The 20,781-nt window shown below is 44.3% G+C and overlaps 2 protein-coding genes across 2 annotated transcripts; one reads left to right on the plus strand and one right to left on the minus strand.

Moving 5' to 3' along the window:
• Positions 1-7,031: 7,031 nt before the first annotated feature.
• On the plus strand, positions 7,032-11,673 carry LOC127295278 (acyl-coenzyme A oxidase 2, peroxisomal). Its single transcript, XM_051325191.2, has 7 exons — positions 7,032-7,576; positions 8,727-8,842; positions 9,037-9,920; positions 10,039-10,218; positions 10,296-10,462; positions 10,999-11,122; positions 11,237-11,673. The coding sequence occupies exons 1-7, from the start codon at positions 7,113-7,115 to the stop codon at positions 11,390-11,392; spliced, it is 2,091 nt and encodes a 696-aa protein (XP_051181151.1). The 5' UTR covers positions 7,032-7,112; the 3' UTR covers positions 11,393-11,673.
• Positions 11,674-11,855: 182 nt separating this feature from the next.
• Positions 11,856-20,191, minus strand: LOC127295279 (thioredoxin domain-containing protein PLP3B). The gene is made up of 8 exons (XM_051325192.2): positions 19,958-20,191; positions 13,087-13,161; positions 12,925-12,972; positions 12,699-12,841; positions 12,546-12,618; positions 12,402-12,463; positions 12,205-12,302; positions 11,856-12,123 (listed from the first exon to the last, which is right to left on the minus strand). Exons 1-8 carry the CDS (start codon positions 20,039-20,041, stop codon positions 12,014-12,016), a joined length of 693 nt encoding a protein of 230 aa, XP_051181152.1. The 5' UTR covers positions 20,042-20,191; the 3' UTR covers positions 11,856-12,013.
• Positions 20,192-20,781: the final 590 nt, after the last annotated feature.

The raw sequence follows: 20,781 nt of genomic DNA on the forward strand, positions 1-20,781 counted from the left end.
CCGATCTTCAAAAATGTTTTGAGCACCACGATCCTCATGAGTTGGTCAATGAGCTGAAAGCTATATTTGAGACTCATGCGGCCGTGGAATGCTATGAAGCATCGAAACACTTCTTCAGCTGCATGATGGAAGAAGGCAGCTCCGTTAGTGAGCACATGCTCGTTATGACCGGGCATGCGAAGAAACTCAGTGACTTGGGAATAGTGATTCCTAATAGACTGGGGATTAATCGTGTCCTTCAATCACTGCCACCAAGTTACAAGAACTTTGTGATGAACTACAATATGCAGAACATGAACAAGGAGTTACCTGAACTCTTTGGCATGCTAAAACCTGCTGAGATTGAGATCAAGAAAGAGCACCAAGTGTTGATGGTCAACAAGACCACCAGTTTCAAGAAACAGGGCAAGTCTAAGTGAAAATTCAAGAAGGGTGGCAAGAAAGCTGCCACGCCTCCTATGAAACCTAAGAACGGCCCTAAGCCTGATGCTGAGTGCTATTACTGCAAGGAGAAGGGACACTGGAAGCGTAATTGCTCCAAGTATCTGGCTGATCTGAAGAGCGGCCTTGTCAAGAAGAAGAAAGAAGGTATATCTGATATACATGTTATAGATGTTTATCTCACCGGTTCTCGTTCTAGTACTGGTATTTGATACTGGTTCGGTTGCTCATATTTGTAACTCGAAACAGGAACTAAAGAATAAACGAAGACTACTGAAAGATGAAGTGACGATGCGCGTTGGAAACGGATCCAAAGTCGATGTGATCGCTGTCGGCACACTTCCTCTACATCTACCTTCAGGATTAGTTTTAAGCCTAAATAATTGTTATTTTGTACCCGCGTTGAGCATGAACATTATATCTGGATCTTGTTTAATGCAAGACGGTTATTCATTCAAGTCTGAGAATAATGGTTGTTCTATTTTTATGAATAATATCTTTTATGGTCGAGCACCTGAAAAGAATGGCTTATTTCGGTTAGGTCTCGATAGTAGTGATACGCATATACATAACATTGATGCTAAGCGAATTAAATTGAATGATAATTCTACTTATATGTGGCACTGTCGTCTTGGTCATATTGGAGTGAAACGCATGAAGAAACTCCATACCGATGGATTACTTGAATCACTTGACTTTGAGTCACTTGATAGATGCGAAACATGTCTAATGGGAAAAATGACTAAGACTCCATTTTCTGGTATGATGGAGCGAGCTACTGACTTATTGGAAATCATACATACCGATGTGTGCGGACCAATGAGTGTAGCATCGCGCGGTGGTTATCTTTATGTTCTAACCTTCACAGATGATCTGAGTAGATATGGGTATATCTATTTCATGAAACATAAATCCGAAACTTTTGAGAAGTTTAAGGAATTCCAAAGTGAAGTAGAAAATCAACGTAACAAGAAGATTAAATTTCTACGATCTGATCACGGAGGTAAATATCTGAGTTATGAGTTTGGCATGCATTTAAAGAAATGCGGAATACTTTCACAATTGACACCGCCGGGAACACCACAACGAAACGGTGTGTCCGAACGTCGTAATCGAACTCTCTTAGATATGGTTCGTTCTATGATGTCTCTTACTGATTTGCCGTTATCATTTTGGAGTTATGCATTAGAGATAGCCGCATTCACTTTAAATAGAGCACCATCAAAATCCGTAGAAACGACACCGTATGAATTATGGTTTAATAAGAAACCTAAGCTGTCGTTCCTTAAAGTTTGGGGTTGCGAAGCCTATGTAAAGAAGTTACAACCGGACAAGCTAGAACCCAAAGCGGAGAAATGCGTCTTCATAGGATACCCTAAGGAAACTATAGGGTACACTTTCTATCACAGATCCGAAGGCAAAATCTTTGTTGCTAAGAACGGAACCTTTCTTGAGAAAGAATTTCTCACTAAAGAAGTGACTGGAAGAAAAGTAGAACTCGATGAGATTGATGAATCTATACTCGCTGGATCGAGTAGCGCAAAGATCGAAGTTGTACCTGTACCGCCTACACCGGCAACAGAGGAAGCTAATGATAATGATCATGAAACTTCGAACGAGGAAACTATTGAACCTAGCAGATCGACAAGGGAACGTGCCACTCCTGATTGGTATGATCCTTGTCTAAATGTCATGATTGTGGACAACAATGATGAGGACCCTGCGACGTATGAAGAAGCGATGATGAGCCCAGATTCCAACAAATGGCAAGAAGCCATGAAATCCGAAATGGGATCCATGTATGATAACAAAGTATGGACTTTGGTAGACTTACCTGATAGCCGCAAGGCTGTCGAGAATAAATGGATCTTCAAGAGAAAAACAGATGCTGATGGTAATATTACTGTCTATAAAGCTCGACTTGTCGCAAAGGGTTTCCGACAAATTCAAGGAGCTGACTACGATGAGACTTTCTCACCTGTAGCGAAGCTAAAATCTGTGAGGATTTTGTTAGCAATAGCTGCATTTTTCGATTATGAGATTTGGCAGATGGATGTCAAAACGGCGTTCCTTAATGGAGACATTGAGGAAGAGTTGTATATGGTACAACCCAAAGGTTTTGTCGATCCTAAAAATGCTGACAAAGTATGCAAACTTCAGCGTTCAATCTATGGACTGAAGCAAGCATCAAGAAGTTGGAACCGACGCTTTGATAAGGTGATCAAAGACTTCGGGTTTATACAGTGTCATGGAGAGGCCTGTATTTACAAGAAAGTGAGTGGGAGCTCTGTAGCATTCCTGATATTATATGTAGATGAGCTATTATTGATTGGGAATGATATAGAACTATTAAGCAGTGTAAAAGGTTATTTGAATAATAGTTTTTCAATGAAAGACCTTGGTGAAGCATCGTATATATTAGGCATCAAGATTTATAGAGATAGATCAAGACGCCTAATAGGGCTATCACAGAGTACATACCTGGACAAGATTCTAAAGAAGTTTAGAATGGACGAAAGTAAGAAAGGTTTCTTACCTATGTTACCGAGCAAGGTCTTGAGTAAGACTCAAGGACCTGCTACGGCGTAAGAAAGAGAAAGGATGAGTAATATCCCCTATGCCTCGGCGATGGGATCTATCATGTATGCCATGCTATGTACTAGACCGGATATAGCACATGCTGTTAGTTTGACTAGCAGATATCAAAGTGATCCAGGAATGGAACACTGGACAGCGGTCAAGAATATCCTGAAGTACTTGAAAAGAACTAAGGATATGTTTCTTTGTTATGGAGGTGACCAAGAGCTCGTTGTAAGAGGTTACACCGATGCAAGTTGGAACACTGATCCTGATGACTCTAAGTCACAGTCTGCGTACGTGTTTATATTGAATGGTGCTTTGCAGATGGGCTGGGCAAGCTCGAAGCAAAGGCACGGTGGCGAAGTCTTCAACAGAATCAGAGTACATAGCGGCTTCCGAGGCTTCATCGAAGCGGTATGGATGAAGAGGTTCATTGTAGAGCTCGGTGTGGTTCCTAGTGCATTGGACCCACTAGTCATCTACTGTGACAACATGGGTGCCATCGCCAATGCACAAGAACCAAGGTCACACAAGAGGCTGAAGCATATCAAGCTGTGTTACCACTCGATTCGCGAGTACATCGAAGATGGAGAAGTAAAGATTTGCAAAGTACACACTGATCTGAATGTAGCAGATCCGTTGACTAAAGCTCTCCCTAGGGCAAAGCATGATCAACACCAGAATGCCATGGGTGTTAGGTACCTTACAATGTAATCTAGATTATTGACTCTAGTGCAAGTGGGAGACTGAAGGAGATAGGCCCAAGAGGCAATAATAAAAGTGGTTATTATATATCTTTATGTTTATGATAAATGTTTATATACCATGCTATAATTGTATTAACCGAAACATTGATACATGTGTGATATGTAAACAACAAAGAGTCCCTAGTATGCCTCTTAACTAGCTTGTTGATTAATGGATGATTAGTTTCATAATCATGAACATTGGATGTTATTAATAACAAGGTTATATCATTGTATGAATGATGTAATGGACACGCCCAATTAAGCGTAGCATAAGATCACGTCATTAAGTTATTTGCTATAAGCTTTCGATACATAGTTACCTAGTCCTTATAACCATGAGATCATGTAAATCACTTATACCGGAAAGGTACTTTGATTACATCAAACGCCACTGCGTAAATGGGTGGTTATAAAGGTGGGATTAAGTATCCGGAAAGTATGAGTTGAGGCATATGGATCAACAGTGGGATTTGTCCATCCCGATGACGGATAGATATACTATGGGCCCTCTCGGTGGAATGTCGTCTGATGTCTTGCAAGCATATGAATAAGTTCATAAGAGACCACATACCACGGTACGAGTAAAGAGTACTTGTCAGGAGACGAGGTTGAACAAGGTATAGAGTGATACCGATGATCAAACCTCGGACAAGTAAAATATCGCGTGACAAAGGGAATTGGTACCGTATGTGAATGGTTCATTCGATCACTAAAGTCATCGTTGAATATGTGGGAGCCATTATGGATCTCCAGATCCCGCTATTGGTTATTGGTCGGAGAGAGTACTCAACCATGTCCGCATAGTTCGCGAACCGTAGGGTGACACACTTAAGGTTTGATGTTGAAATGGTAGAACTTGAATATGGAATGGAGTTCGAAGATTTGTTCGAAGTCCCGGATGAGATCCCGGACATCACGAGGAGTTCCGGAATGGTCCGGAGAATAAGATTCATATATAGGAAGTCATTTTATAAGATTTAAAATGATCCGAAAGGTTCTATGGAAGGTTCTAGAAGCTTCTAGAAAAGTCCGGAAGAAATCACTAAGGAAGGCGGAGTCCCGGAGGGACTCCACCTCCCATGGCCGGCCAACCCTAGGAGGGGGGAGTCCACCTTGGGCTCCACCAAGGTGGCCGGCCACCCCCTCCCAAGGGAAGGTGGGAATCCCACCTCTAGTGGGAGTCCTAGCTTGGGTAGGTTTCATGTGATATGGAAGGTTTTGGTTTGGGGTCTTATTCGAAGACTTGTAGACCAACTCTTGGGTGTTCCACCTATATAATGAGGGCCAAGGGGAGGGGGCCGGCCACCCCAACACCACAAGGTGGCCGCACCCCTCAAGTGGCCGGCGCCCCCCTCTCCCCAAACCCTAGCCGCCCCACTCCTCCTTCTTCCCCGCACGCTTAGCGAAGCTTCGCCGGGATTCTCCACCACCACCGCCACCACGCCGTCGTGCTGCCGGATTCAAGAGGAGCTACTACTTCCGCTGCCCGCTGGAACGGGGAGGTGGACGTCGACTTCATCAACACCGAACGTGTGACCGAGTACGGAGGTGCTGCCCGTTCGTGGCGCCGTGATCAAGATCTTCTACGCGCTTTTGCAAGCGGCAAGTGAACGTCTACCGCAGCAACAAGAGCCTCATCTTGTAGGCTTTGGAAATCTTCAAGGGTGAGTCTCGATCATCCCCTCATTGCTACCGTCTTCTAGATTGCATCTTGGCTTGGATTGCGTGTTCGCGGTAGGAAAATGTTTGTTTTCTATGCAACGAATCCCTACAACCACCACCACTCTTTGGCCTAGCTAATTTATCCCAAGCTAGCCAACGCATTGACTTCTTATCCAAAGAACCACTCCACCAGAATCTTGCAAAATGAGAGATAATCTTCTGGATAGATCCCTTAGAAAGTTGAAAACAACTCATACTATAAGTAGGCATAGCTTGAAGAACCGCCTTGATCATAACCTCTTTTCCAGCATAAGACATCAGGCGATCCCAACCAACAATCTTGCTCCTTATACGATCACAAATATAATCGAAATCCTCATTTTTGAGCCGTCCCACGGCAGTTGGCAGTCCGAGGTATTTCTCACTAAAAGCTTCCACCATAATATCCAACTCCTGTTTTACTAACATCCGTGTTGTATCCAAAATATCTGAACTGAAAAAGATGGAACTTTTGTCCCTATTCACCATTTGGCCCGAAGCTTCATTATACATTTGAAGAATGGTATTTAATCTCCCAGCTCCGTGTGCTGAAGCATCAATGAATACATGAGTTGCTCCATTAGCAACTTGTTATCTGGGCTACCTCACTGATAAAAGTTTTGTGAGTTTCTACCCCTTCTATAGGATTGCTATTTTTAGGTACATGTGGCATGCCACTTTGCGGTTTTTGTCGTGATTTTTTTTTGCATATGAACCGGTTCGCCTCCTTGAACCAAGCCAATCCAAACGAAGCAGTGCATGGCTACGTTTAGATCGATTCGGGTTAGAGGAGGTGCATCAGTATGGGCACATGAAAAGACCCACCGTTTAAGCCATACTGGTCTAGGTAACACCTCAAGGTGAATAGGTTCAAACAAAAGGGAAAAAAGCCACGACAAAAGCCACAACGTGGCACACGAATCGTACCTGATATTTACAACTCACCTGACAGATTGCTCGCAATACCTTAGAAAGATTAAAACTCGCAAAAGAAACCCGCTAGATGAGGTACTCTAGATGAAAAGATCATAAACAATTAAACATGGCAATTTGTGTCAAAGATTTAAATGTAGAGCCATAAATTGAAATTTACTCTTTAAGAAAACATCCATAAATAAATGAAAACTAACAAAAAAAAAGCAATATGGGAAATGGCAATTTCACTAGGCTTGTGACAGATAGGATTGTTATTAGAAGCATATCTGCGAATTACTCCCTCAGTCTATAGAAGGATGTCGGAGATTTATGTAAATGCACTAAAAGATGTGTAGGTACATCGAAATTTAGACAAAGTTGGACATCCTTTCATAAATGGAGGTAGTACCACTCTTCCAAATATGCGAGTGGCATTGCATATTGCTAAGAGCTTTCCTTATTGCTTAATAAGATTCATATATAAAAGCATGGATCTCAATATGTTTTGTGAGTACTCAGTGGGATAGAGCTAGGACACATTTTGGGTGTATAAGCAATATGCATAAGTAAATGGGGGGCGAATGGAAGATGCGCCTCCCGAACGGGACCCGTGCAGCGTCCATTAAAGCAACGTCCTAACGTAACGGCACCAACTAACCTCGGCTACGCTTTCCCACTCCCGCCCCGCCCGAACACGTCTCGTCGAACACCTTCACCGCCGTCGCCATGGCCACCACGTCCCGCGCCGGCTCCGCCCCCAACGACGAGGACTCGACGCCGGCCATGCGCCGCCTCCGGCGCCTCTCCCTCCACCTCCTGCAGCCCTCCGATCGGCCCGTTCCCGAGGGGCCCAATTCTCTGGTCGCCGCGGCGTGCGCGGGGAAGCGGCGCGCGGGGGGTTTGGACGCGGACGCCGCGGCGCTCACGGCGTACCTGCGGGGGCGCCACCGGGCGATGCAGGCGCGGGTGTACGAGTTCTACGTCGCGCGCCCGGAGCTCCAGACGCCCGTGGAGCTGCCCACGGCCGCGCACCGCGAGCTCTGCTTCCGGCAGATGTCCGCGCTGGTGCGGGAGGCCGGGGTGCGGCCGCTCACCCTCATGGCGTCCGACCCCGCCGAGTACTTCGCCGTCATGGAGGCCGTCGGCGGACTCGACATATCCCTCGCCATCAAGGTCGGCGTCCAGTACAGGTTGGTGCGCCTTTTTTGGTTTACTGCGTGCATTAGTTTAATTGATTAACTTGCAATTGAGTAGTAATTTCTGCACAATTAAAGTGCACAGTACGCAACTAGAACTTGACACTTCCAGTATGTTTCAGATGGGGATTGTTAGTTGGTAGTTAACCAGAGGGCTTACATAATTGCATGATCAATTGATACGATGGGAACTGCGAACTACTTCATCTATGGATCAATTAGTAATTTCACATCATTTTCCATATCAGTAACTAAGCAGGGGTAGATAGTGCAAATGGTTTTAATGGATTAACACGCTTCCAGGATCAGTGTGATAATACCTATCTGCATGCTAACGTCGAAATCATTTTTAGTTTGCTCTTCTGAATGTGAGTAACATAAATCAGGAGTACTGAGCACCCCTGCTCTTTGAGATCCCGAGTTACTGACCATACTGATTATTGCATTCGCGAAGATTCTACCATAGTGGGGCGGGGGTGGGGCTTGGGTCTCTTGATAGCTTAATTGCATCCTACCCCGTGTACGGCTAGGTTGCAATTGCACTCTTTTGGGACAAGTACTTAGGAGTTATGAGTGACAGGGACTGTGAAAACAGAGTTTCAGCATGAATGCACATGGTTTTGTATTCTTCTCTGCTTGCTAATGCATGATGACCTTTGGCTGCAATAGTGTGGGCCTAATTTAACAATTATTGATAACAACAGAAGCCACATTGATTCTCGATTACGATGGTTGGTGGGTAAAGAGCTTTGGTTATGGGTTTTTTGCGAGCTGTACTGTTCGATTACCTTCCGTAAAGAATGATTACCTGTTTGTGAAATGCCAGGTACTAGTACTTTATTTGCCCATTTTTCTAGTCACTACAATTCTGTTTCGAGTCTTAATTGGGATTATTTAGGGTATATATGCATCAGGACTTTGGCTGGTGGCTCCTGCAACCTCTAGCACAGCACTACTTGAATTCTTGCAAAACTCCATCAGTGGCTTATGCCAAACTATTTTGTGGCTTATATGTAATTTGGTGATCTTAGCAGGACAGTAACACAACATTTGACAGTTGGTAACTGTGTACTTGCTTTATATACTATCTTTGCCTTATATGTCTGTTATTACTGATCAACTAACTTGCCTGCTGTTAATGCAGTCTTTGGGGTGGTTCGATAATAAATTTAGGAACCAAGAAGCACAAAGAAAAGTACTTCGACAGAATCGACAATTTGGAATACCCAGGCTGTTTTGCTATGACAGAACTGCATCATGGTTAGATTGTTTATTTACTTATTTCATCAGTATTTCCGATTGCCTGTTTGGTACTTTGATCTGCAATTGGACTGTCTTCAATCAATCTTTTTCCGTATCTTTTGAATGGTCACTGGGACTTGTACGCAGTACCTAAAACGCTGTTCACAAAAATTTAAAAGATTCTCTTCTTATCGTTTGTTGCTTTTTGGCAGGATCCAACGTTCAAGCCCTACAGACTACTGCTACATTTGATCCAGTTACTGATGAGTTCATTATTGATACCCCAAATGATGGAGCCATTAAGTGGTGGATTGGCAATGCAGCTCTGCATGGAAAATTCGCTACTGTTTTTGCCAGGCTAATTTTACCACTTCAGGGCAAAGGGGGGGAACCTGCTGACATGGGAATTCATGCGTTTATTGTCCCGATACGGGACCTTGAAACCCATGCTGTTCTTCCTGGAATTGAGATCAATGATTGTGGGCACAAGATTGGCCTAAATGGTGTAGATAATGGTGCCCTGAGGTTCTGTTCAGTTAGAATACCCCGAGACAATCTTCTGAACAGATTTGGTGATGTGGCGAGAGATGGAAAATACACGAGCAGCCTCCCCACAATTAACAGAAGATTTGCAGCAACCCTTGGCGAGCTTGTTGGTGGACGAGTTGGGCTTGCATATAGTTCTGTGGGGGTACTCAAAGTTGCAGTAACCATTGCTGTAAGATATGCTCTACTGCGTCAACAATTTGGTCCTCCTAAGCAGCCTGAAATCAGTGTTCTGGATTACCAATCTCACCAGCACAAACTAATGCCTATGTTGGCATCAGCTTATGCATTTCACTTTGCCAGAGCGTATTTGGTAGATAAGTACTCGGAAATGAAGAAAACCGAAGATGAGGATCTTAGCGCCGATGTCCATGTGCTTTCATCTGGGTTGAAATCCTACATAACCTCATACACAGCAAAAGCTATTAGCATCTGCCGAGAATCGTGTGGTGGGCATGGGTATGCTGCTGTAAATCGTTTTGGTGGTCTGCGGAATGACCATGATATATTTCAAACATTTGAAGGAGACAATACAGTTCTTTTACAGCAGGTACAAATAAGCATCCTTTACAAAGCCAGAGCACACAATTAATTACATATTGTGGACGAAATGAAGTTAAGTTACTCATACATCAATTATTGTACCTCCTATCATGATGGTATTGTAGGTTGCTGGAGATCTCCTGAAGCAATATCAGCAAAAGTTTAAGGGAGGGACACTCTCAGTCACCTGGAACTACTTGAGAGACTCCATGAGCACCTACTTGTCTCAGCCAAATCCCGTCACTGCTCGATGGGAAGGGGAAGATCATCTAAGGGATCCTAAATTTCAGCTGGATGCATTCAGAGTAAGTCATATCTACATAATAATCTCAGTACAAGTTGGCTAACATTCCTGCACTGATTGGATAAACCCTCTTATCAGTACCGAACATCACGATTACTGCATAGTGTTGCTGCTCGACTCCAGAAGCATATGAAGACACTTGGAGGGTTTGGTGCGTGGAACAGATGTTTAAACCATCTGCTCACACTGGCAGAGTCACACATTGAGTCTGTCATTCTTGCTAGGTTTATAGAAGCTGTGAACAGGTATAGTTTTGTGCTCGTCCTCGGTTAAACTGTTCTTATCATTGGTTCTCACTAGTAGTTTTATTTTTAGAATATGAAGCTCTCTAGTGAAAAAATTCTTATAAACTGAAGCTCGCTAATAGATTAGCTCTTAAGAAGGTATATCTTTTTTAATAGTTCTTAATATTTTATTTGTTTGGTTGAGACTGGGATAAACAAGTACAGTGTCCAGCATGATCCCCTGAAAAGGGGTATCAGCAACTGAATGCTATTTGTGTAAGAATTGAATAATATTCCAGTTTCCATCGCGATTACTGGTGCTTAAGTAGTTGAGCCACCAAATGACTGTAACAGATAGTACTTGTGCACCTGAGAACTCCTTCCTGTGTTCGAGCCCTTGCCCTCATATTGTTCTTTAGCTGAACCATGAATACATTAATGTTGACAATCAAAGCATAGAAGCCTACTCACCATTCAGATGTTATTTGCCTCCCTTTTGAGTTGCATATGGTAAGAATGTTCATGTGACAACAATGACTTATGATGCATCCATGCAGTTGCCCTGATGAAAAAACACGTGAAGTACTGAAGCTAGTGTGCGACCTTTACGCGCTCGATAGGATCTGGAATGACATTGGGACATATCGGAACGTAGACTACGTCGCGCCAAACAAAGCGAAGGTACGCTTCTGCCTATCCCGCCACCTTGCCCCTCCTCCAATACTGCATGTATGCAATTTCAGTTCCTAGCTTCAAACCAAAACTAAGACCTGATCCTCCCCTTTATACTTGCAGGCTATCCATAAACTGGCAGACTACCTCAGTTACCAAGTCAGGCTTGTGGCCCGAGAACTCGTCGATGCCTTCGATATTCCAGATCAAATCATCCGTGCCCCAATCGGCATGCAATCAGAGGCCTACTCTCAGTATACGCAGTGTATCGGCTTCTAGACAAATAAACAACACAGGAATAGCATTCCACTACGAAGTTCAAATACTTACTACACGAAGTTCTCTGAAAACGAACTTCTGTCATATATCCAATATAATAGCAGGTCAAATAAAGTGTATAATAAGGTAAATAATAGACGGGGGACAATGTATAAGTGGTAACGTCGTGAATTATTTTAGACGAGTGACAATGTATAAGTGGTAACATCGTGAATTTTTTTTTGTCAGATTGTGTTTTGACAGCACTGCTGTGAATAAAGCTCATACGTGACAGACTGTAATTACAGTGTCTGATGAATAATATCTCTTGATTCACGTGACAAACATGATGTGGCTACTAACCTGTAGGTTGAGAACATCATAGATGGAATCATCGTGAAAAGGCACTGATGTGATCAAACGAAAGCCAGTGATGAATAGGCCAGCTGAAATGCCCAACACGGAAGAATTGCAGCAGTAACTCTTAGTCAAACATACATCCCAGCTCACATAAAACTGGAGCTATTAACAAATCACTTCTACATCCAGCCACAGCATATCCAGTTCTCTTGTTTTGATACAATACGTGCACACAGTCATAAAGAGCTTTTGAGGACTAGTACAAAACATAAAAACTCAATGTCAGTCTGAATCAGAATCCCGAGCAGTTGATGATCTAATCCTCCTATTTTTTGACATGTCAGTCTCATCATCTTCATCGTCCTCGTCTTTCTTCTTTTCCTCAATGATACCTACATTTTTTTGGGTTTTAGCATATTTGCCATTCCAAATTGTGAATGAATGCTATATGGAGAAGTAACAGCTGTCTCTACCTTTCCTCTTCAGAATATTTTCCAATGCCCTGGTAGAAAAATCATCTTTACCTCCAAGGTCTTCAAATCCAACTAACCGATCAACAGCAATACCCTTCCTGATGTAGAAAAGTACCGTGAACACAGTATATTAGTATAATGCCTGATGACATTGGAATTTGAAATAGGTAGAAGCCGTGAACAGTTTACACACTTACTTGAACAATATAACACATGGCAACATTTTAATTGCAAGTTTTGTCACAAAGAAGGGAGCGTTCTGAAATAATTATCAACAAATTAGGATCATTCATGCAGTAAAAGCAGAAGTAACTTAAAGCTAATAGCGATAGCATACGGACCTCAGCATCAAGCTTGACGAATTTAGTCCCCAAATAGACCGGTGCAAGTGCCTTCAAATGCTTATCCATGATCCTACCAAAAAATTAGACATCCTTCACTGAATCATCATGGGCAAGAGTTAAGCAATTCCATAAAAAGGAGTTATGGCTTACTTGCAGCGGTAAAATTCACGATGGTAGAAATGACAGATGACCTTGTCACCGCGAGTGACCTCCGCTAGGAAGTCTCCTTCAGTTATTTCCCTGTATTCACCATGACCTTGCCTCTTAAGCACTTCACGCTTCTCAACCTCTCTCTGTTGCATAGAGAAAACTGAAATGCTTAGTACATGATACGACACTTACACAAGCTTCACGAGTGTGAGATTCAGATCAGTACCTTCATAGCAGCAATTCTTTCCGCATGCAATCTCTCAAGCTCTGGGTCCTAGAAATCAGTTCCGCAGTATAATGGTTGTGGGACAGATGCGAAAATTCGTGGTACTTTACACTAAAGATAAATATAAGAGAACATAAAGAGATGCTGTAAAGTTTAACTCACATCCAATAATTCATCAAGATCAACTTCATCATGGATTGCAGGTGCTGCGTGAGCCTTCTCTTTAGCTATAACTTCCTAACATGGTGTCTGTGTCAGTATTGCAAAAAAGAGAACTCATAATGAAAAAAACAGGGCTATTCTTGCTCCAACAGTAGATTTAATAAAAGCACAAGTTCAAATCAACTTAACACAGATGCCAGCAGCTTACAGCATGGAAGTCATGAAAAGAAACTACATGTGAGAATACAATCAGTTCACTGGCCTACGAGCATAAGCAACAGATGGCTTGAACCCAAAAAATTGTACTTTCTAGGGGTTTGTTGCAAATCCAATCAATCTAGATAAACACAGTGACCAACGCTACTATGATCACAGACCTGCCATATTTACGCAACTCCAGCCATCTTTAGAGGTTCGGTGTGAGCTTCATATGCAAAAATGGAATACGGTGGTAACTAGGCCCAAAAAAAAATCAATTCCAAATAAACATCTCCTAGCTAGATGTAAACGGTTTTGCTAGATTCTCAGAACAGAGCTGCCCCGAGGGAAATACTCGCCGAATATTAGGCTTTTAGCATCTGTTGTTTCATTCCCAAGGCAAATAACTGTATGTAACCACAAGAAGGAACTTCTCCTAAGATCCAGGAGGGCTACGAAGCCGGCACTGCTGGCTCCTCAGCCAGCCGATGACGCCATCCGACAGCCGGATCAGACCGGATGGCAGTATATAATGGCAAAAGGTAAGGCCTGGAATCTTATAGTTGGAGAATGATGGAGCGCCGCTGCGGGAGCAAGAGTCGCCTTCTTGTAGTCACAGGTTGTGGCAGCCAGGACGTTGTTGACGGCCAGGCCGTGGAGTTTCAAATTCACCTCGTCCGGATCCATCTGTCCTCCACCCTCCCAGTCATGCCGGCGCCTTACACCTCCGCCGCTTCAGCTCTCGCTAGCCCGAGATTTGTGGTGCGGGTGGCGATAGGAGTGTTTCTTTTCTTACGGAGCGCGATTGGAGTGTTCCCGTTAACCAAAAATAAGATTAGAAGATATACATCTACTGACTACCTTGGAGAAAAAAAAGTAGCTACTTTCTGCGTTAACTACCCGGGGTCCAAAGGGCAGGTTCACGTTGACCCTAATTTTTAAACGGGTCGGCCCCTAACCCTATCGTTAACAAAACTGAGGTCCGGTGCAACGGGTTAGAGGGCTCGACTGGACACCTCCCATCTTGAACTGTCACTGCCTCTGCGGCCCCACATGGCAGAACATTCCCAACGAAACATTGCTGAGCCGGACCGAGTAGCTGCGCCAACCACCACCACCATCTTCTTACTCGCATCGTATCCAAGTCCAAGCTCTCTTCCTCACCCACACAAAATCCTCGCCTCCACCGACCACAGGCCAAAGCCACGATGCCTACGCAGGTGCCGACCGAATCCCCGGCGACGGAGCTGGTGGAGCACCTTCTCACCGAGATCTTTCTCCGCCTGACGAGCCGGAGTGCCTCGTCCGCCGGCTGCCTCATCTCCGACCCTGCCTTCCTCCGATGCTACCGCACACTCCACCGAGCACCGCCCCTGCTGGGATTTCTCCATCAAACTTCCTGGCTATCCAGTGCGCGCTTCGTCCCCTTTACAGAATTCTGCCCTCTCGATCTAGAGGGCTGCTACCCGCTCAACTGCCGCCACGGCCGCGCCCTCCTCTACGACGAGGAATCCAGGGACCTCCTCCTCTGTGACCCCATGATCGGCGAGAAAAAACACATTCGCGAGCCAGACATCCAGCGGGACTACTTCAATGCGGCCGTCCTTTGCGCCAGGGCCAACTGCGACCACCTTGACTGCCACGGAGGGCCCTGGAGCGCAAAAGCTCATGTAGGCAAAAATGGTGTCGAAGTCATCCCTATCGAACACATATGTAGCACACTTTGATTGAAGGTCGATCATGAAGACACCATCATATAGGCTCACGAAAAAGATATCGGAACCAGGGCCATTAGCAGAGCCGATCAAAGATGGTCTGTGAAGCGATATGAGTGTTTCTTTTCTTATAGAGTGCGATTGGAGTGTTCTTGTTACGTGGAAATGGGGATTCCGTTAACCAAAAATAAGATTAGAAGATATACATCTACTGACTAAGCCCCTGGAAAAAAAAAGTAGCTACTTTCTGCGTTAACTACCCGGGGTCCAAAGGGGCAGGTTCACGTTGACTCTAATTTTTAAACGGGTCGGCCATCTAGTGCGCGCTTCGTCCCCTTCACAGAATTCTGCCCTCTCGATCCCGATCTGGAGGACTGCTACCCGCTCGACTGCCGCCACGGCCGCGCCCTCCTCTACATGGACGTTTCCAGGCCCTGTCCTCGCGGGAGAAGTGTTCTACTTCCTCGGCACGTCGGAGGACACAATTCTGCGGTACGACATGGCCGGCACCAGAACCTGCCGATAATTGCCCACCCGGCATACCATGATGGAGGCAATCTCCTCATATCGGCAGAGGACGGTGGGCTGTGGTTCGTCGGCCTTAACAACTTTACACTCTACCTGTGGACTGTGGTTGCTGCAACGGGTCCTGGAGAAAATGATATGTGGTAACGGCGCAGAATTATCAAGCTGAATGAGCTCTCCATTAGCCATCCACTTCACAGACCATCTTTGATCGGCTCTGCTAATGGTCCTGGTTCCGATATCATTTTCGTGAGCCTATATGATGGTGTCTTCATGATCGACCTTGAATCAAAGTATGCTACACATGTGTTCGACAGGAATGACTTCGACACCATTTTTCCCTACATGAGCTTTTGCGCTCCAGGCCCTCCGTGGCAGTCAAGGTGGTCGAAGTTGGACCTAGCGCAGAGGACGGCCGTGTTGAAGTAGTCCCGCTGGATGCCTAGCTCGCGAATGTGTTTCTTCTCGCCGGTCATGGGGTCCCAGAGGAGGAGGTCCCTGGATTCCTCATCGTAGAGGAGGGCGCGGCCGTGGCGGCAGTCGAGCGGGTAGCAGTCCTCCAGATCGGGATCGAGAGGGCAGAATTCTGTGAAGGGGACGAAGCGCGCACTAGATGGCCGACCCGTTTAAAAATTAGAGTCAACGTGAACCTGCCCCTTTGGACCCCGGGTAGTTAACGCAGAAAGTAGCTACTTTTTTTTTCCAGGGGCTTAGTCAGTAGATGTATATCTTCTAATCTTATTTTTGGTTAACGGAATCCCCATTTCCACGTAACAAGAACACTCCAATCGCACTCTATAAGAAAAGAAACACTCATATCGCCACCCGCACCACAAATCTCGGGCTAGCGAGAGCTGAAGCGGCGGAGGTGCCACCACTACAAGAAGGCGACTCTCGCTCCCGCAGCGGCGCTCCACCATTATAGATGCAGTAGTAACTACTTTGCTGGATTCCAGAACAGAGATAAGATAGCCTACTCGCCTAATTGGCACCAGCTGTAAGGCCTTGTTTACTTCTGTGGTATATTTGGGTTTAGGAGGGTAAAATACCGGCCCACGATCGAATCCCGAAAGTTACCGGATGGGCCGTTTACTTCTCTGGTTTTTTTGGGTAACATCCCGGCCCATCCCAGATCTTCCCGACCCGGTAAGCTGCACACTCCGGTTTTCTCAGCCACGAGGTGGACCCCGTGTTTTCGGTCGTGAAAAGGGGAACGGGCGACGGAGGCAACGCAACAGCGGCGACAGGCGGCGGTGAAAGGCAACGGTGGCGGAACTAGCAGATCAAGACGGCACCAACGAGATCCTCCTCCGGCGACTGGTCCCCGGGGAGTTCTCGCGCTCTTGGTGTGAGAAAAACTCCACCGACCAATAAGAAAAAAAAATCTCCAAAAGGTACTATTTGTGTATGGCTATACTGTGATATAGAGCAGCAAATTCTTTGATGAATCATGTCAAGTTTTGACTAACTACTGCTTACAAATTTTGTTCAGCAATGAAAGCAAGAGCCCAATGGAATTTGGGCCTTGAGAAATCTCTGGTCGATATACTTCATGAGCACGATAATGACTATTACAGAGCACAAAATGGATGGAGTGAGGACACATGGAATCGAATGACGCAAATATTCCAGGAACGTAATCAGCAGGTCAACTTCGTCAAATCCCAGGTACAAGATAAAGAAAAAGAACTCAAGAGAGAATACAAGATGCTGAAGGAAGCTCGGATGCAAAGTGGTGCTGGTTGGGATGAGAAGACCTGCATGATAGTTGCTGAGAAGGCTTTGTGGGATAACCTACAAATCGTAAGCTTCCGTTTCTCCATTCTTATACTTGGTCACAAGCTTCATAATATGCTTAGACTCATTGTTTCCTCTCACCATTGTTTTGTAGTCCTTTCCAAGAATTGGGAAATTCAAGAGAAATGGCTTTCCTATGTATGATTCTCTTGGCGATCTATATGATGGTTAACTTGTACAATTGCTATCATATTCCTGTAATGCTCGGAGATCTATATTATGGTTACTATACTGATGTTAACTTGTATACATAGGCCAAATAGCTGAGGGGAATCACAATTTCACTACAAGCTCTAAGGCATCTCAACTTGATGAAGAGTTAGAAGATGAGAGAGTGCAAGAAGCTGGGTCTGAATTTGATGAGGACGTACAAATTCTGGATGAAGACCCTACTGAAAAGAAAGACGAGGGCACAGGAAGTTCAGCCAGCCGAGGTAATTCCCTTCAGTCAAGACTAAATATATATAACAAATTGTATCAAGTGTATATTAACATTTGCAATTGCTGAATCTAGTGAATGTTGGTGAAAGAATGGATAAGAAGGCAACTGGTGTACCAAAGAAAATTCCTCCAAAGGAATTAAAGAAGCCTATTAAGAGCGATGAAATGGTGCAAGTAGCAGACATGTATGTGAAGATGAAAGAAAAACAAGCAGAGGATGAGAAGGCAGAGTCAAGCATTTTCTCCATTGCCAAGTGCATTGCTGCTGTCAACAAAATTCATGACTTCACACGTCAAGAAAGAGTGAAGGCTTCTAAAGTCTTCAAAAATCTTGAAAACCGTGAAACCTTCATCACTTGGGTCGCTGAAGACGAGGAGTCGGCTATCATGTGGCTTAGGGGTGAGCTGCAAGAGTTGACTTGAGGTATGTGTATGTACCATTTTACTTTGATTTTTCACATCTGTTGTGTGCAAACTCAAGTTGGAATGAATCAATGTTTAAGTTATGATGCCTAGCTCTGTTAATGCTTGACCATTTTACTTTGATTTTTCACTTAATGATATGATGTTTCTTTCTCCAAGCTAGCAATTGCATGAAAATATGTTTTACAAAAACAGTTGGAAACAAAGAATTTTCTGATGTTATGATCCTATGCAGAATGTATTATTTCGTATTTTCATTTCAAGTAATTAATGTTACTCTGTACTCCCAATTCATAACTAACCTACAGCAAGGGGAACAACTTCTGAAAGTTAGCCATACCGGTGATGTGGTAGTTTCAGTCAGTAAAGCACACTTGGTTTTGCCTATACTGGAACAGTAAAGCACACTTGGTTTTGCCTATACTGGATTTATTCAAGATGAATTCAGATTTTGCATCTGCTCCATCTAGCTCCATGCTTGACCATTTTTGTATGATGCCTAGCGCTATTAAGTTATGTGCTACTCTGTATTGTCTGGTTTGCATTTCCATTGCACGCTTCTAGAATTACTATTTCTTTTAGTTTGACCTTTTGCCACTGTGCTGGTGAGTGCGTTCTAGCTCTGGAATGCAATCACTTGCTGGTGAGTACATCATGTTTCTCTACTGAGATTTGCTAGATATTATAAATTCATATTCCTTTCTTAATATCCAGAGAGATCACTAGGTCAGGTTTCACGTCACTAGAAACCATTTTCTGAACATCCTACTGTATTTGAAACAGAGCTAGAAAATACTATGATCGATATGTAGCATCATTTTATATGGGAGGCGCTCTAGCCTGCCGTATTAGCCAATTCAAACGTGTTTGAACTATGAACCTGGCCACTAAAATTGTTTGCATGTTCATTCTTCAGTTTGAGTGCCAAAGGACGCAGCTGTGAGATTCAAATTTATAGTACTGTGCAAGAATAACCAGTCAAACTGATCAACTTTCTACTGTTTCGTAGCTTCTGTTACTTTTGACAATTACCTTAAATTATAAGGATGCTCCCTAGTTGCAGTTACTATACAATTGAATTATTTGTAAGCAATGTATCAATACTAAATTTTACCTCTGCGTGTATTTCTAGTTGGAGGTCCTCTGGCGGCGGCACGGTTTCCGGAGTTCGGCGGCAATGACTTCTAATGTTCTTCAAACTGCATGACAGTGAGTTTATGGTGGCGGTTGCTCATTTGTTAGGTCAACATTTATTTATGTGTGTGTTCTTGTTCGAGAAGATTGCATAACATAATTGCATGACACCGAGTTTATGTTAAAGACGGAGTTTTTAATTTACTGATTGTCCATTATCACGTCCTGGGATGCAAAGATTGAGTTTTTATTATCTGATCTCAATCCTCTCATATCCCCTCTCATCCCCAAAAAATAAAGTAACTAGACGCTGTGGGGGAGGCTGTGGGGAAATTAGGGGAAATTAGGGGAAAATTGGGGATTGGGTGAAAGGGAGGGTTTCACCCAATCCCCTCTCATCCCCAAACCCCTAGGGGGTGGAAATACCCTAGGAGTAAACAAGGCCTAAGGCGGAGAACTGCAACCGCGAGAATGAACTTGCCCCGAGATCCAGGAGGACCACCACGCCGGCGTCACTAGCTCCTCGGCCAATTCCGATCGGATCAGACCGGAGGCGCGGTAACAGCGACGCAAGACGTGGAATCCTAGTGGAGACGAAGGAGGGAGCGTAGCGTAGCGGTGGAAAGAGAGAGAGTCACCTTCTTGTAGTCGCGGGCGGCGGCGGCAAGGACGTTGCCGAAGGCCAAGCCTTGGAGTTTGGACTTCACCTCGTCCGGATCCATCTCACCTCTGCCCTCGAACTCGCGCCGGCGCCTTCCTCCTCCGCCGCTTCGGCTCGAGCTCGCCGGAGATTTGTTCCGCTTCGGTGCAGGTGGCGATTGGGGAGTGTTTTTTCTTTCTTTTTTTGAGGGAGCGGATTTATACTTTCCTCTGCGGAATACGGCCCATCAGGCCTACTACTGGAGTACTGTACTAAATTTTGTAGATTTTTGTACTTTTGTATGAGGCTCAGTAACGAGCCAAAGGGGGCCTTTCGCATTGGCTACACGATGAGTAATTAAAGATTCAAATAATTAACACACATGAATAAAGATAATTACATGCACTTCGCATGATAATGCTTCAGTTCATCAGTTGGCACAACATCACATCATAATTGGTGACTGGTGTCTGGTGATGCCAACTTCAGCAATGCTAGCATAATCGATTTGGGCAGCTTAATTTGCACATATGAATGAGTTCACCAAGTTATGTATTCGCCTCTGATTTAAACACAATATGCTTTGTTCACAGTAGGCAGAATTTTGTTGTTAGTGGTTAGTTCGGAGTGGTTAAGGCTGTGAAAAGGGGTAATGGTGTACGCAATAACTCACGAGATTGTTAGTTAGACAAAAAAATCTTGTGCAACGAAAACACAAAGTTAACCGAAGTATAAAAATTATAGTATTACTAAAGGCTTACATTTTGGAATGGAGGTTACAACTTTAATACTTGGGAAAACATCCAGAGAGAGTATTGCCTG

This window comes from Lolium perenne, chromosome 4 (assembly GCF_019359855.2).
Source record: "Lolium perenne isolate Kyuss_39 chromosome 4, Kyuss_2.0, whole genome shotgun sequence".
Taxonomy (NCBI): domain Eukaryota; kingdom Viridiplantae; phylum Streptophyta; class Magnoliopsida; order Poales; family Poaceae; genus Lolium; species Lolium perenne.